At 39.4% G+C, this 18410-nt stretch overlaps 1 protein-coding gene and 1 non-coding gene across 2 annotated transcripts; both read right to left on the bottom strand.

Annotated features, from left to right (window-relative positions):
• Nucleotides 1–370: 370 nt before the first annotated feature.
• Nucleotides 371–477, bottom strand: LOC127077486 (small nucleolar RNA R71). Its single transcript, XR_007787290.1, has one exon. It is a non-coding gene; the product is annotated as a small nucleolar RNA R71 (small nucleolar RNA).
• A 9331-nt stretch (nt 478–9808) lies between these two features.
• On the bottom strand, nt 9809–11701 carry LOC127136472 (uncharacterized). The gene has a single exon (XM_051063021.1). The coding sequence runs from the start codon at nt 11699–11701 to the stop codon at nt 9809–9811; it is 1893 nt and encodes a 630-aa protein (XP_050918978.1).
• Between the last annotated feature and the right edge of the window lie 6709 nt (nt 11702–18410).

The raw sequence follows: 18410 nt of genomic DNA, 5'->3' as shown, positions 1-18410 counted from the left end.
AAACCAAAGACCTCTTAAGGACTTCGCTCAACCATCTAATGAAGAACCTAGTTCTAGTATAGTAAACACAACCATACCAACTAATAATTTTGAACTTAAACCATCCCTATTGCAACTAGTGCAACAGAGACAATTCGCGGGTCTCGCTACCGAGAACCCAAACCAACATTTAAAAATATTTCTTCAATTAGCAGATACTTTTAAAACCAATGGAGCTTCTCCTGAGGCAATACGTTTAAGATTATTCCCTTTTTCCCTCAGAGATAAAGCCCTATCATGGTTAGATTCCCTTCCACCCAATTCCATTACGACTTGGGATAACCTTAGGAGAGTTTTTCTTGCTAGATATTTTCCCCCAAGTAAGACCGTCGTTCTTCGAAACCATATAACTAGATTTACCCAAAACCAAGGAGAATCGTTGTTCGAAGCTTGGGAGAGATATAAAGAGTTATTACGAGCATGCCCATATAATGGTTTAGAAAATTGGTTAATCATTCAAACCTTCTATAATGGACTTCATTACAACACAAAGATGACCATCGACGCTGCCGCAGACGGTGCTCTGATGAACAAACCTTATCCTGAAGCTAGTGCCCTCATTAAAGATATGGCTCAAAACCATCAATCATGGGGAGTCGAACGAGCGACAGTTGAGAAGAAGGAAGCCCAAGGAGGAGTGCATGAACTAAGCTCTATAGACATGATGCAAGCTAAAATGGACGCATTAGCCCTCAAAGTCGAGCATATGTGCATAAACCCGAATACTGTAGCCGCAGTTTCGTCAGATTGTGAGATATGTGGAACCCAAGGACAGCAATCTGCAGAATGCAGTCTATTAAACGAAACCCACTCTGAGCAAGTGAACTACACCCAAGGGAACCCATACTCGAATACCTATAACCCTGGATGGAGGAATCACCCGAACTTCTCCTATAAAAACAATAACCCTATCCAAAATAATGCACCTTAAGACCTAGTTATCAAGCCCCTAGATCTAATCAACCTATGCAACCTGTACCACCAAAGCCGAGCCTTGAGAAAATTATGGAAAATTTTATCACCGCTCAAACCCAACAAAACAAGGAGTTCATGAACCAAAACATTCATGTTAACGAATTGATTACTCAGTTAGGAACCAAGGTTGACCAAATAGTTACTCATACCAAGATGCTTGAAACCCAGATCTCTCAGGTAGCTTTAAACCAAGCCCCTCAGACCACACCTGGAGGACAGTTCCCTGGACAACCTCAACAAAATCCGAGAGGACAAGCCAATGCCATTACCCTACGAAGTGGGAACGCTTATGATGAGCCACCAAACCCTAGATTGAGTGAACCCGAAACTTCTAAGGAATGTACCAAACCCCCGGACGAAGTAAAGGAACCAGAGGAACCTGAAAACCAGGAAGGTCGAGATAAAGGAGAAAAACCTAAAGATAAAACTTACGTACCACCCCCGCCATATAAACCACCTATACCATATCCGCAAAGACTCAAACAAACCCAGATCAATAAACAGTATCAAAAATTTATTTAAGTTATAGAAAAACTTCATGTACAAATCCCTTTCACAGAAGCCATTACCCAAATACCTTCTTATGCAAAATTTCTCAAAGACATCCTTACCAACAAACTTAGACTTGATGATCCGAAGCCTTTGGAATGTAATGCTATTTCCGAGGTCAAATTAGCAAAGAAAGATAACAATCCTGGAAATTTCTCCATTCCTTGCCTTTTGGGTAATCATGTCATCAAAAAAGATTTTTTAGACTTAGGAGCTAGTGTGAGCCTAATGCCTTTAGCGGTTTGTGAGAGGTTAAACTTAGGAGAATTACAGCCCACTAAGATGTCACTTCAGTTAGCCGATAGATCTATTAAATATCCGATAGGCATTTTAGAAGATGTTCCTGTTAGGATAGGTCATCTATTTATCCCTACTGATTTTGTTGTCATGGACATCGAAGAGGACAATGATATACCAATCCTTCTAGGTAGACCATTCTTATCGACTGCAGGAGCCACAATAGATGTCAAGAAAGGAAAGTTGACATTTGAGGTAGGTGACGAGAAAATAGAATTTATACTTTCGAAATTTCTTATGGCACCTGTGATGGGAGACTCGTGTTATGCCTTAGATATCATTGATGAATGTGTTAGAGAATTAGAACAAAAAGAAATTATAAAAACAATTAAGTTACCATCAACTCTCATAAGAGAAGATGATGACTTTAAGAAACCCTACATCGATGATAACCTTTACGAATGTTTATCCCTTACCCCAGATCCTATGCCATGCCCTAAGAAACCAACCTTAGAACTTAAGGAACTGCCTAAGAACCTGAGATATGAGTTCCTCGATGAAAAGATGAAGCGTCCAGTTATAGTTAGTGCTACCTTGAGCCAAAAGGAAACGAACCAACTTTTAGATGTTTTACGAAGATATCCCTCAGCCTTAGGATATAATATCTCTGACCTGAAAGGTATAAGTCCATCCGTATGCATGCATCGGATTTCACTAGAAGAAGATTCAAAACCCTCTAGGGAACATCAGAAAAGAATAAACCCTATAATGAGTGATGTTGTTAAAAAGGAAGTTCTTAAGTTACTTGAGGCAGGTATAATCTACCAGATCTTGGATAGTAAGTGGGTGAGCCCTGTGCATGTAGTACCTAAAAAGGGAGGCATCATAGTCGTGTAAAACGATAAAGGTGAACATGTAGCAAAACGTTTAGAAGGAGGATGGCGGATGTGTATAGATTATAGAAAAGTAAATAAAGCAACTAGGAAGGATCATTTCCCTTTACCATTTATAGACCAGATGTTGGAGCGTCTAGCCAGACACTCTTACTTCTGTTATCTAGATGGATACTCTAGATTCTTCCAAATACCTATCCATCCCGAAGATCAAGAAAAAACTACCTTTACACGCCCTTATGGAACTTTTGCCTACAGACGAATGTCGTTCGGCCTCTATAACGCCCCAGCTACTTTCCAACGTTGCATGATGTCAATCTTTGCAGATTACCTAGATGGTATCATGGAAGTGTTTATGGATGATTTCTCGGTTTGCGGATTTGATTTCCACAATTGTCTTGCCAACCTTGAGAAAATCCTAGAGAGATGCGTGGAGGTGAACCTCGTGCTAAATTGGGAAAAATGTCATTTTATGGTAACCGAAGGAATAATTTTAGGACATATAGTTTCCGAGAAAGGTATAGAGGTAGATAAAGCTAAAATAGAAGTTATAGAAAACCTAAAACCACCCAAAACCATCAGAGAAGTCCGAAGCCTCCTTGGACACACTGGATGCTACCGGCGTTTTATTAAGGACTTCTCCAAAATAACTAAACCTTTAACCGGACTTTTAATGAAAGATGTTGAATTCATTTTCGATGAAAAATGTAATGACGCATTTAATCTTTTAAAGCAAGCATTAGTATCTGCACCCATTATGAAACCACCTGATTGGTCAGAACCTTTTGAGATAATGTGCGATGCTAGTGATTACGCAGTTGGAGCCGTTCTAGGACAAAGGAAAGATAAAAAATTACATGCCATTTATTATGCCAGTAGAACCCTAGATGCTGCCCAACTTAACTACGCAACAACTGAAAAAGAATTACTCGCTGTAGTCTTCGCTATAGACAAATTTAGATCTTATCTAGTTGGAGCAAAAATTATAGTTTACACCGATCATGCTGCCATTCGTTACCTATTAAGTAAAAAAGATGCTAAGCCCAGATTACTCCGATGGATTCTATTCCTACAAGAGTTTGATTTAGACATAAGAGATAAAAAAGGCACTAAAAATGTAGTAGCCGATCACCTTTCTAGGCAGGAACATCTAAAACCTGAACTAGTACCCATAAATGATGATTTCGCCTATGATAGACTGATTGCTAGAGTAGAAACCATTGAAGATAATAACCTAGATCTTTACGAGCATTCCCAAAATTCCTTAGCAATAAGTAACGTACCCTGGTATGCAGATTTCGTTAATTACCTAGCTGCTGATATAGTACCCCCTGATCTTGACTACCACCGCAAGAAGAAATTCTTCCACGATGTGAGAAACTTCTATTGGGACGAACCGCTCCTTTTCAAAAGGGGTAAAGATGGCATTTTTCGCTGTTGCGTTCCAGAAGAAGAGGTAAATAGTATTATCGAGCATTGTCATTCTGCACCTTATGGTGGACATGCGAGCACCTCTAAGACATACGCCAAGATTCTTCAAGCTGGCCTATTCTGGCCTACCATGTGGCGTGATGTCTATGCTTGCATTGTCAAATGTGATAGATGCCAACGCACTGGAAACATTTCAAGACGTGACGAAATGCCCTTAAGAAACATTCAGGAAGTAGAACTCTTTGATGTATGGGGTATAGATTTCATGGGACCTTTTCCACCATCCTTAGGAAATAGGTACATCTTAGTAGCCGTAGACTATGTGTCTAAGTGGATTGAAGTTATAGTTGCACCCACAAACGACACTAGGGTAGTAATCAAACTATTTAAAAACTATATATTCCCTAGATTTGGAACACCACGTTTAGTCATAAGCGATGGAGGATCACACTTTATATCGAGAATATTTGACAAACTTTTAAGAAAATATGGAGTTAGGCATAGAGTAGCAACACCATACCACCCACAAACTAGTGGCAAAGTAGAAGTATCTAATAGGGAGATAAAACAAATCCTAGAGAAAACTGTTTCTATTTCTAGGAGAGACTGGTCTCAGAAGCTTCAAGAAGCATTATGGGCCTATAGAACCGCTTTCAAAACCCCTATAGGAACTACTCCTTATCAACTAGTTTATGGAAAATCATGTCACTTACCATTCGAATTAGAGCATAAGGCCTATTGGGCCATTAAAACTTTGGATTTAGACTACTTAGCCGCTGGAGAAAAGCGTACCCTAGACATTCATAAATTAGAAGAACTTAGGCAATCTGCCTACGAGAATGCAAAAATATATAAAGAGAAGACAAAAGCCTATCACGATAAAAGAATAGAAAAGAAAAACTTCAATGTAGGCGATTATGTTCTCCTTTTCAACACTAGGTTACGACTCTTCCCTGGAAAGCTACGTTCAAGATGGACTGGTCCTTTCGAAGTATCCAAAATTCTGAGATCCGGAGCCGTAGAAATCAAGAACCAAACCTGTAGCCCATTCATTGTAAATGGACAAAGATTGAAGCTCTACGAAGGAGGAGGCATTCCAGCATACTGCTCGAGCCACACCCTGATTGATCTACCAATTCCTACTACTACATGTGTATAAATTCTAATCGTCAAGCTAATGACGTTAAACAAGCGCTGCGTGGGAGGTAACCCATGGTTTTTCTTTCGTTTTACTTTTTCGCATTTATTTACTTTTATTTTTTTTTTATTTTATTTCATCGTATTTTGCATTAAGACTAAGATTTGAATGGTTTGTATTTTCAAGATCACTTTCTTAACTTTTACAGGATGCAGGATTTTGATGACATGCACGTGGCCTATAGAGATAATGCTCAGAGGGAGCGCTACATTGCTTTGTATCAGCTCCCTATGACACCCACACGTTATCCTGATCAACACTGTATGGAGGCACTGGGTATCGAGCCGAGTATCCGATTCCTTAGCCACCAGCTTCACTGGGACCAATTTGCTGATGACTTGAGTAACACATATAGGAACCTGACTTTGGAGTTCCTGAGTTCATTCGACTATGACCCATATTCTAGACCAGACGGGTATGCTGCTTTCAGGCTTTTCGGAGTTGAGTATTCCTTCAACCAGAAAGAGTTCGGCGACTTATTGGGCTTCCAGACTACTCCTGATGCTATCCCGGACTACTCTTGATGTTATCCCGGAGACACCTATGGGATATTTCCTGGGTAAGGAGGTTGAGAAGTTTTGGAGTGATATATCGGGTGGCGGAAGCCAAGATCCATCTACGCAGCTGTCTCATGTCATACATAACCCAGCCTTCAGATACTTTCAGATGATATTAGCATATTCCTTCCTGGGAAAGCCGGATGCAGAGACACTACTGAGTGAAGAGGAGATCTTCCTATTATTTTGTGCATCCCAGTCTCGCCCAGTAGCATGTGGGAACTTTTTATTATACAGTCTCAGCGGTATCTCTAGATCTACCGAAGGAGTCATCCATGTTGGCGGAATTATCAAGCAGATTGCTGTCGCTTTAGGTCTGTCTCGCAAGCTGTTACATCTTCGGACCTACTGTGGGTACACTACCATGGGCATCGACTTCTGTTTGACTAGAGGGTTGATGAGGAGAGCCTCTTTCCACCCACGTCAGTTCCGACTATTAGTTGACAGCGAGGCTATCCATTATTTCACACTGCCAGACCCTATGATGACCAGTGTGCATGATCCAGCGAATTGGAGTTATGCTCTTGAGGGTCAGGGAGAAACCGTTGAGGAACCGAGATCACCACCCATTGCTGAATACACGCCTACACCACCATCTCCCAGAATCATTGTTTTCTCTAATAATCTTTCATTGCAGACACCCGACATCCGCACTCAGATTACTGAGTGTCGTAGAGATATCACAGAGCTTAGATAGAAGGTGGCTGACCTCACTTTACAGATGGGAGTGTCTGATCTCACCCATGCTACTGAAGCCGACTGTCTATATCAGGAGATCGCAGAGCTCAAGCAAGAAGTAGCCACGCTCCGTGGATCCACTCAGGAAGATGACATCCTTACTATATGATCTCACCATTCCATCTTATTTTATAGCTCTTTTATTTTATTTTATTTTTTTCGTATTTACATAACTCATCTTATATTATCGCATTTGGAATATCATATAAACTACTACTATACATTAGTATTTCTATTTTTATCTATATATGTTCTATGTTTATTTTATTTGCATTTTAATTTTTCAGTTATTTATTTATCTATATTTAATTTTTGTTTTTGTTTCAACTCTTAACTTTTAATTTTATACTTAGGATAACCTCTTCATCTCCTCCCACTTCTTAAATTTCAAAAATCTCTCCCTCATTTCAAAAACATTTCTTTGCTTATGATTTCAAATTTAGACATGTTTTAATGATTAGAAACTTTGGGCTTATGTCATTGAATTTTCAAACTCTTTCTTAAATCAAACCTGTAAATAAATCTAACTATATTGACTTAAAATTTCAAAAGACAAAAAGAACTAACAACTTCATTCAAACTTGTGGGTCCTTTGTTCCTTTCTTATTAACCGTTTATTAAAAGCAACCCACTCATTTTGAAATTGTTACCATGAACTACGAGGTTTTGATCCCTCATTTTTATGTTGGTACGTAGGCACAAGTCTGAAGGTCTTGTCAAACACAAAAATATAATCATTGAATTCTTTTCTCAACCCCACACTCTATTTTTCTCAAACATCTTTTATACCAAAAACACATATATACATAAAAAGGGCTCCCTAGGAGTACCTAAGACACTTTGGGTGCTAACACCTTCCCTCTGTGTAACCAACCCCCTTACCTATAATCTCTGGCATTTTGTTAGTTTTGATTTGAAAACTTCTTACCTTTTGGTTTTGTTTGTACTTTCCCCTTTTCCTTTGGAAACAATAAAAGCGCGGTGGCGACTCTGATTTTATTGACGTTAAGCTTATCCATAGCTTGCTGGTCATGAATTTACCGCTACACATCGGTTTGACGAGATCTGATATTAGAAGAATCCTGATTCGTATGGCTTGCAGATAAGCATGGGGCTCCTGTTGCATCATGTCCTTGAGATTCATCTGAAACTTCATGATCTATAACAGTAATAAACGAGGATTGAATGTGAACTTTTTCATCCCCCTAGAATAATCTGCATAGTTCTCAAATAATGAAACAAAATATTTTTCAGAAGAAAGAACGACAACACTCTCATTCTAAATCAAATGCGTCAAGGTTATGCTTCTCAACTACATCAATTTGTTTAATAGATTCTTCAAGTTATGTGAAATATGGGTTTGCTGTCATCTTACTGCTTCTTACTATATCCAAAACTCAACTGGATTGTATTTGAAAAACCTTTAATTCATATGCATGTATACTTAGAAAAGAACAATGATTGTGGTTGCTTATGATTTTGTGCAGGACTTGACATTGCTATGCTTGGAATGCATGGACTAGGTTTATTCTCTATGCCACTACTCAAGGTCTTCTATCCCTATTCAACCAGCATAAGTATAACAATTTCCCTAGGTCCAACATATAGACTAATTAAAATTCTGGTATCAGATACAAGATGTCGAAGGTAATGTCACGACACTAATATCTAAACAACAAGTGAAATATGAACAGAATAAAAACCAGAAAACAATTGAAAAATGACACAAGCAATTGTTAACCCAGTTCGGTGCAAACATACATATGTCTAGGGGCTACCAAGCCAGGAAGAAAATCCACTAAACAGAATTAGTTCAAAGACTCTCAGCAAACAACTTCAAGTTACAGTCTTTTCACCTAATCTCTACTCGTGTGATTTCTATCTAAGAACTCTTAAACATGAGACCCTACTCACTCCCCCTTAATCACAACAGTGATACCAAAAAGAAAGAAGACACACACTTGATCTTGCTTAAAAGCTTTAATCAAGTAAACAAATACACTCGTACTTCAAAGCTTAGAGTGAACAAATTACAACTCAAAAACTCAGTCCAATTCACACATCAACAAGATGGATGAATGGCTCACAATTCACAAACGCACATAAGACTAAAACCCTAATACTCACTCACCTCACAGTTTGTGTTTTCTATATATAAAACAAGGTTTACATAGTCTTTAAATAGAAGCTTTCTAAATGGGCCTAGGCAGCATGAAACCCTAATTCTATTTATTGCGTATTCCCTAAGAAATAGCAGTGAATCATTCCTTTTCGGGAAACAAAATATTCTGGCTTTAAATAGAATTACTCCTTGAATAATGCATGCAATCTCCACATAAGCACACAAAGACTTGCATGAAAAGCACAACAACAAAATACATAACATTCAGACTGAATGTTCTGTATGCACATGTCATAATATCGGGTCTGACATCTTGAATAAATCCTGCACAACCATATCAAACAACCTGCAGAAAGCTGATATCACATGTCAAGACTACAGGCGTGACATCTTGTGATAACACTAAGTTTTACCAAAATTGATGCCAATTCATAGAACCAACAAATTCCCCCTTTGGAAAATTTTGGCTAAAACAAACAACAAATCACATGTTCACAAGAAATCAATCAGAGCATTAGTTCAGCAGCAGAAGAAAACATACATACATCACTAGCAAAAATAACAACAGTAAACACACAAGCACTTGCACATACAACACTAGCAAGAACCAACTAGCAAACATCAGGACACACAAGTGCTTGTACTCTCCCTCAAGTCCATGCAACTTCCCAGAACACAACAGCTCCCCCTTAAGCCAGTCGATAACAAGCAACAACCACACTGCTTCACACAAACAGAACACAGAGAATTCTCCCCTGTACCAAACAAATAAACACCAGAATTCTCCCCATGTACCAGACAAGCAGAGCAACAATAATACTACAGAGCTAAGCTAAGATACTCAGCTACATCTACAACTACTTCTCCCCCTTTTTAGCCAAAAGAGACCAAAGAGACAAAATAAATGTCTATCTAGTCTTTAACAGAAATACCAGAAGTTAAAGAGTTACATCACCAAGTACATACATAGCTGTAAGAATTCTGAGAAACAAACCAAAAAAAACACACAAAGAAATCCACCAAAAAACCAAGAAAACCATCAAAACAAGAGGGACCAAAGCCAACAGAGCTACTCAGTAGAGCTTGAGTTTGCAGCCTCTTCGGCAGCACCAGAAGCAGAATTGCCACTCGCATCATCATTGTTAGCAGACCTCTCACTAGAGGCGTGGGCTTCAGCTTCTTCTTCATGGCTGACATTAGCATGTTCAACATTTTCACCCTCAGCCTGCTCCAAGCTTTCAATCAAGGCTTCCAAAGATTGTTTTCTAGCTGTGGCTACACTAATCCCTTCACCTAGCTCTTTGCATGTCTCCTTAAGCTCAGTAATTGCTCCAACTTTTGAGACTGGCCTCCTCATGGCAGATGTCATGACAATATCCTCGACATGATTGCCTTCAAAGAGTTTGTAGTGCACAGACAGAGATCGTTTTCTCCTACTAGGTAAATCATTTGAGCACAAAATACCAGGATGTTGATTCAAGATAATTCCACAGATCATAGAGGGAAAAACAATTGGCAGCTTAACTACATTAGTAGTTGCATGCTTAATGATTTGATCAAACATATATCTACCATAGTCAAATTTCACTTTTGTCCCAACAGCAAAAATAAACCTCCTAAGAGTATTAGCAATGGTGGAGATATGGTTGGTAGGGACCCTGTTAGCAGCTCCTATTTTATGCAGGATAGCATACTTGATAGTCAACTTCCCAGCAGGAAGATGCTTTTTAAAAGGCCAAACTTTCACCTGCTTAGCTGTAATCTCCCTACAGACTTGATCGTCTGTAACCTCTAATTCTCCTGCACCCTCATTATTTCTACCTAGAAAATTATTAATAAGAGTAGGAGAGAATGTTATACACTTACCCCTCACATACACCTTGCAGAACTCCTTGTTGTTCTTATCAGAAATATCCTCAGGAATATTCACAATACATTCCTTGACTAAACCTTCATAGCATTGAGAGAACCCAACAACAGTCTTCAAAAGCCCAACAGCTTGTATCATGTCCATGACCTCCTTGATATCATCAGCATCTTTTCGCAATTCCCTTTCCACAACTACCCTTCTTTGAATTACAAATTTCCACTTAGCAGCTCCATCCTCAAGATGGAAGGAGATGTTATCCAAATGAACAACATGTACTTTAACAGGAGACTTCCTAATAGTAGTTTTCTTTGCAGGCGAGATGTTAGGGACATCTTCCTCAACATCCTCTTCAGGCTCAAAATCATCTCTGACCTTCGTCTTCTTTATTTCAACCTTGCTCCATGGTTTGGAGGGACCAATGACAACAATCTTCTTTGCTTCTCTAGCTGACATAAGTTCAGCCACAAATTTTCCTCTGCGAGTCTTCATGCGTTTAGCCACATTTGGCTTTATGTGATGAATCAAGCTTTCCTCTTGATCATCAGAGATACCATTCTCTAGATCAATCATAACATTTGCATCATCATACTTCTTAGAGTGGGAAGCATTAACCGTGTTAGAGGCCACAAATTTCCCTTTGTCAGACACGGTTTGCCCTAGAGAGCGCAACCCTTCAGCAGCCAAGGCCTTTTCAGAACTGGAGGAATCATCACCCTTACCACTAGGTTGTTCAACCTCAGGAGGGGGATACATTTGAACAAGGGGAGTAGCAACCCCCTTCACAGAGTGGCCTTCATTAAGAATTCTAGTAACTATGTCTCTTATAACACGATCAATATAGTGTGTTCCTTCCTTATACTTAGTGACAGGAGTTGAACCAGATAGAATACTAGAGTGATTACCTTGATTGGAACATGCAGAAGAGGAGGCATCAATGGAGATGGGTTGATTCAAATCAATGTCCGCGGCGGGAATAACAGAGAGAGGAGCAACATCCAGAATCTCATCATCAGGGACGCCCATAGGAGGAACACTAAATTTTGGAGTAGACTTAGTATTTTTAGAAGCAAATGTATCTTGATGTTGTGACATTTTGGAGTTTTTCTGGAAAAAGTAAGGTTTCCCTAGTAGAGGTTTGTGGAGAAGGAAAAGTAAGATGGAATAGTTGGAGTAGGTAATGGGGTTATGGGGGTAGCGTGTGAAGATGGAATAAATGGTATTTCCAATACAAGGTAATGATTTACCATAATGGGGGCACTTTATTTTAGGAAAATAGACTATAATTTGAGTACTTTTTCCACTCCATATTAATTGCTACAAATTTTCATAAATGCAAATCCCTAATCTCCCTCTCAGGAATTCAAATTGATTTGCATCCAAGGCCTTTGTAAAAATGTCAGCTAACTGCATCTCAGTAGCAGCATGCTCTAAGGCTACATTCTTATCCTCCACAAGTTCTCTAATAAAATGGTGACGGATATCAATATGTTTGGTCCTACTGTGCTGAATAGGGTTTTTTGAGATGTTTATAGCACTCAGATTCTCACAATACAATGTTATGACATCTTGTGTGACATTGTATTCAGTCAGCATTCATTTCATCCACACCAGTTGAGAACAACTACTTCCAGCTGCTATGTATTCAGCTTTAGCAGTAGATAGAGAAACACAATTTTGCTTCTTACTAAACCATGATATTAGATTGTTCCCCAAGAAGAAACATCCTCCTGATATGCTTTTCCTATCATCAACACTTCCAGCCCAATCAACATCACAATAGCCAGACAGCACACAATCAGATCCATGAGTGTATAGCATCCCATAGTCACAAGTGCCATTGACATATTTCAGGATCCTTTTCACTTGGTTTATATGGCTCACCTTTGGTTCATCTTGATATCTAGCACATACACCTACATCAAAAGCAATGTCAGGTCTGCTTGTTGTAAGATATAGCAGACTCCCTATCATGCTTCTGTAGAGACTTTGCTCCACACTGACACCATTTTCATCTTTAGACAACTTCAGATGAGTAGGAGCAGGTGTCCTCTTGTGGCTTGCATTCTCCATGCCAAACTTCTTAACTATATTCTTGGTATATTTACTTTGATATAGAAAGATAGAATCTTCCATCTGCTTGACTTGCAGGCCAAGAAAATAAGTTAGTTCTCCAACAAGAATCATCTCAAATTCAGACTGCATTTGTTCAACAAAATGTTGAACCATCTTACTTGACATCCCACCAAACGCAATATCATCCACATAGATCTGAGCAATCACGAGCTTTCCTCCATCATCTTTGACAAATAAAGTCTTATCAATGCCTCCCTTTCTGTATCCATTGTCAATGAGAAACACTGTGAGTCTCTCATACCAAGCTCTAGGAGCTTGTTTCAACCCATAAAGAGCTTTCCTCAACTTATACACATGCCTTGGAAGATTTAGATCTGTGAATCCCTTTGGTTGTTCAACATAAAATTCCTCATTCAAGTAGCCATTTAAGAAGGCACTTTTCACATCCATTTGGAACAGTTTAAACTTCAGAATACATGCCACTTCTAGCAATAATCTAATGGACTCCAGGCGAGTTACAGGTGCAAATGTTTCATCAAAGTCAACTGCTTCAACTTGAGTGTATCCTTGAGCTACTAACCTTGCTTTATTCCTAGTAACCGCACCTTTTTCATCAGATTTATTCTTGTATACCCACTTTGTTCCAATAACATTTATTCCTTCAGGTCTTGGAACCAAATCCCATACTTCATTTCTCTTGAATTGGCCTAACTCTTCCTGCATGGCAATGATCCAGAATTCATCAGTTAAAGCTTCTTTAACATTCTTAGGCTCAATCTTTGACACAAAACAGGCATGTGAGATCACTTCCCTTGATCTAGTGGTGACTCCTTTATTTAGATCTCCTATAATAAGATCTTTAGGATGATCCTTCTGAATTCTGATAGAGGGTCCCTTGTTTACTTGATCAACTTCAGGTTCAGCCTAGGTGGACCCACTCTCACTACTTTTATCAGAAGGTTCAGCTGGGGCATCATTTAGAAATGTTTCAACATCGTATGTGACATCAGTCTCTTGATCATCAACAACAACATTGATAGATTCCATCATAACTTTAGTTCTGGAATTAAAGACTCTTAAGGCTCTGCTGTTTGTTGAGTAGCCCAGAAATATTCCTTCATCACTCTTGGGGTCCATTTTCCTTCTTTGTTCACGATCAGCCAGGATATAGCATTTACTACCAAACACATGGAAGTATTTGACAGTAGGTCTTCTTCCCTTCCAGACTTCATATAAAGTGGTTGAGGTCCCTTTTCTCAAGGTTACTCTGTTGTGAACATAACAAGCAGTGTTCATAGCTTCAGCCCAAAAGTGGTAAGGCAACTTCTTAGCATGAATCATAGCTCTAGCATATTCTTGGAGAGTTCTATTTTTCCTTTCCACCACACCATTTTGCTGAGGGGTAATGGGAGAAGAGAACTCATGTCCAATCCCTTCAGATGAACAGAAATAAGCAAATTTACTATTTTCAAATTCTTTCCCATGATCACTTCTGATTCTGATAACATGACTCTCTCTTTCTCTTTGAAGTCTTTGGCAAAGGTCTTTGAACACATCAAACACATCCGATTTTTCCCTTATAAAATTCACCCAGGTATATCTGGAAAAGTCATCCACCACAACAAAACCTTTTTCCACCAAGACTTTCCACCTGCATAGGCCCCATAAAGTCCATGTGGAGAAGTTCCAGCACTTTAGATGTGGTTTCATGTTTGATCTTCTGATGTGACATCTTTGTCTGCTTTCCAATCTTACATTCACCACATACTTTTCCTTCTTCAATCTTTAATTTTGGGATTCCTCTGACAACTTCAATAGATATGATCCTCTTCATCCCTCTAAGATGCAGATGACCCAGTTTTTGATGCCATAGTTTCACTTCTTCTTCTTTAGCTAGAGCACATATTGATGATTAGCTAGTATCTTGAGGAATCCACATGTAGTAGTTGTCCTTAGATCTGACTCCTCTCATGATCACTTCATTTTTTGCATTAGTAACCAATCATTCAGTTTTTGTGAAGTTCACATTGATACCTTGATCACATAGTTGACTGATATTGATCAGGTTTGTAGTCAATCCTTTAACAAGCAACACATTATCAAGGTTAGGAACTCCAGAGCAGTTTAACTTTCCAATCCCCTTGATTTCACCCTTTGCTCCATCACCAAAAGTTACATAGCTGGTGACATGAGATTGGAGGTCAACCAACAAATTTTTTCTTCTAGTCATGTGTTTAGAGCATCCACTGTCAAAGTACCAATCTTCTTTGGCTGAGACTCTGAAGGAAGTGTGAACTATCAAGTTAGTAGCACCAACCCTAGGAACCCACTATTTTCTGTTAGAAGAGATGTTTGTTTGGGTCTAGGTTGATGAGTAGGACTGGGATAACCATACAGCCTAAAGCAAAATGGTTTTATGTGACCAAATTTCCCACAGTAATGACATCTCCATCTTTGGTATTTTCCTTTTGAGTGCTTATGTTGTCTTCCCTTGTGATGTTGAGACACCTTATGTGACATCTTTGGTTTGCTAGCAGAGGGACTACAATCAGGAAAAGATTCATTGAACCCAAGGCCAGTCATGTCTCCTGCCATCTTTCCAGCCTAGAGGATTTTGTCTAAGGTGTCAGATCCACTATTTAGCATTCTGACAGACTTAGTCATCTCACCCAGTTTGGAATTCAGGAACAAGGCTTCAATCTTTAAATTAGAAATGGTTTCTAAGTGTTATGTCTTCTCAGCCTCTAGTTGGGTTATCAGTTTCTTCTGATTCTCCACTTGTTGACACACTTCTTCACTTCTGAGACACAACTTCCTATAAGAAGTAGCTAATTCATCAAAGGTTAATTCATCATCACTGGAATCTTCATCAGGACCACATCTCCCAGTCAAGGCAATTACAAGATTGGCAGATTCTCCTTCTGTTTCACTTTCAGAGTCATCATCAGACCAAGTAGCAGCAAGACTCTTCTTCTATTTCTTGAGATAGGTCCCACATTCAGCTCTAATGGGACCATACCCTTCATATTCATGGCACTGAATTCCTTTTCCCTGTTTGGATTTTTCTTTAGATCTTGTTCTTCTTCCAGCATCATTGGACCTACTGATGTCAAATGAGTTGTTCTTGACATTAGACTTTGACCTCACATCCATCCTCTTCAGGATTTTGTTGAATTGTCTTCCAAGTAACACTAAGTCATTTGACATACCTTCATCAGTATCATGACTACTTTCTTCCTTTTTATCTTTAGTGTTGGACACAAAGGCTATGCTTTTGACTTTCTTTTCAGATCCATCACTCATCCCTAACTCGAATGTTTGGAGGGATCTAATTAGCTCATCCACTCTCATCTTGCAGATATCTTGAGATTCTTCTATGGGTGTCACTTTCATGGCAAATCTTTTGGGAAGTGACTTGAGAATTTTCCTCACAAGCTTTTCATCTGACATCTTCTTACCCAGGGCACCTGAGGAATTAGCAATCTCATGAATATTCATATGGAAATCATGAATACTCTCATCTTCTTTCATCCTCAAATTTTCAAACTTGGTAGTAAGCAGCTGCAATCTAGATATCTTCACACTAGAGGTACCTTCATGAGTGGTTTTGAGAATATCCCAAGCATCTTTAGCCACCTCACAATTGTTCACTAGTCTGAAGATGTTCTTATCAATCCCATTGAATATAACATTCAATGCTTTAGAGTTTCCAAGAGCTAGTTCATCCTCCTCCTTGGTCCATTCTTCCTCAGACTTCTTATTAGTTGTAACTTTTCCATCCTTAGTACTGAAAGGATGTTCCCAGCCTGTTAGAACAACTTTCCAAGTCTTATTGTCCAAAGATTTCAAGAAGGCTACCATCCGAGGTTTCTAGTAATCATAGTTAGATCCATCCAGAATTGGTGGTCTGTTTGCAGATCCTCCGTCTCTGTCCATAGTACTAGAAAGTAACGTCCCAAGATCTCACCCAGAACCAGAGCAGGATGCCTGCTCTGATACCAATTAAAATTCTAGTATCAGATATGAGATGTCGAAGGTAATGTCACGACACTAATATCTGAACAACAAGTGAAATATGAACAGAATAAAAACCAGGAAACAATTGAAAAACGACACAAGCCATTGTTAACCCAGTTCGGTGCAAACACACCTACGTCTGAGGGCTACCAAGCCAGGAAGGAAATCCACAAAACAGAATTAGTTCAAAGACTCTTAGCAAACAACTTCAAGTTACAGTCTTCTCACCTAATCTCTACCCGTGTGATTTCTATCTAAGAACTCTTAGACATGAGACCCTACTCACTCCCCCTCAATCACATTAGTGATACCAAAAAGAAAGAAGACACACTTCAAGGACACACACTTGATCTTGCTTAAAAGCTTCAATCAAGTAAAAAAATACACTCGTACTTCAAAGCTTAGAGTGGACAAATTGCAACTCAAAAACTCTGTCCAATTCACACATCAACAAGATGGATGAATGGCTCATAATTCACAAATGCACACAAGACTTTAACCCTAATACTCACTCACTTCACCGTTCGTATTTTCTATATATAAAACAGGGTTTACATAGTCTTTAAATAGAAGCTTTCTAAATGGGCTTGGGCAACATGAAACCCTAATTCTATTTATTGTGTATTCCCTAAGAAATAACAGTGAATCATTCCTTTTCGGGAAATAGAATATTCTGGCTTTAAATAGAATTACTCCTTGAATAATGCATGCAATCTCCACATAAGCACACAAAGACTTGCATGAAAAGCGCAACAACAAAATACATAACATTTGTCGCGTTACGCGAAAAACCGGCGGGAAAACAAGAACAACAGAGCCGCCACCGTGCGTTATTTATCCCAAAAGAGGGAAAGGAAACGCTCAGAGTAAACCTGGAAAAGACGTGGTCTCGCGACCAAAGAGAATGGGATCGGGAGTCGGTTATGCGGAGGGAAGGTATTAGCACCCCTACGCATCCGTCGTACTCGACGGGATCCACGCACAATAGGAAGGAAAATGGTTGCTAAAACACTGCTCACACACACTCACACTGGCTGAGAGAGACACAAGAAACAGACTGAAACTGACTCGGCAGGATATCGCATCCTGGGCCTACTTAGTCTATCAAGCATAGACATCAGAGTCTAAGTAGTTCGACTAGGGAAACGGCACATGCTCGCTAGGATGTCGCATCCTATGCATACGTATCTCCTTTGGACGAAGGAGAATCAGAGCATTCGTAGCTCGGCTAACACGCACACAAACAACCACAGGCAAAGGCAAACATGGAGCCTGAATGCCAATCACTGGGCTTACATCAGCATCCGAACCAAAACACACACAAGGAGGCAAACGTGGAGCCTGACCACCAATTGATGGAATTATGTCAGCATCCGAACCCAAAACACACTCAAAAGGGCAAACATGGAGCCCGACAACCAATTGATGGAATTATGTCAGCATCCGAACCCAAAACACACTCAAAAGGGCAAACATGGAGCCCGACAACCAATTGATGGAATTATGTCAGCATCCGAACCCAAAACACACAACAGCATGCAACAAGAAGAAGGGTCTCGATTGCAACTAGGGCAAGAGAAAGGGGAGGTCTCAATCGCAACGAGGGCGAGAGAAAAGAATTAGTGTTAGTTGTTAGTCAAACTCGACAAGACATCGCATCTCGTGCCTACGTATCTCATCTGGACATGAGAATCAGAGTTGCCGTAGTTCG

Source organism: Lathyrus oleraceus, chromosome 4, assembly GCF_024323335.1.
Source record: "Lathyrus oleraceus cultivar Zhongwan6 chromosome 4, CAAS_Psat_ZW6_1.0, whole genome shotgun sequence".
Taxonomy (NCBI): Eukaryota; Viridiplantae; Streptophyta; class Magnoliopsida; order Fabales; family Fabaceae; genus Lathyrus; species Lathyrus oleraceus.
The sequence above is the reverse complement of the archived record's forward strand: the minus strand, read 5'-3'. Positions and strand labels throughout refer to the sequence as shown.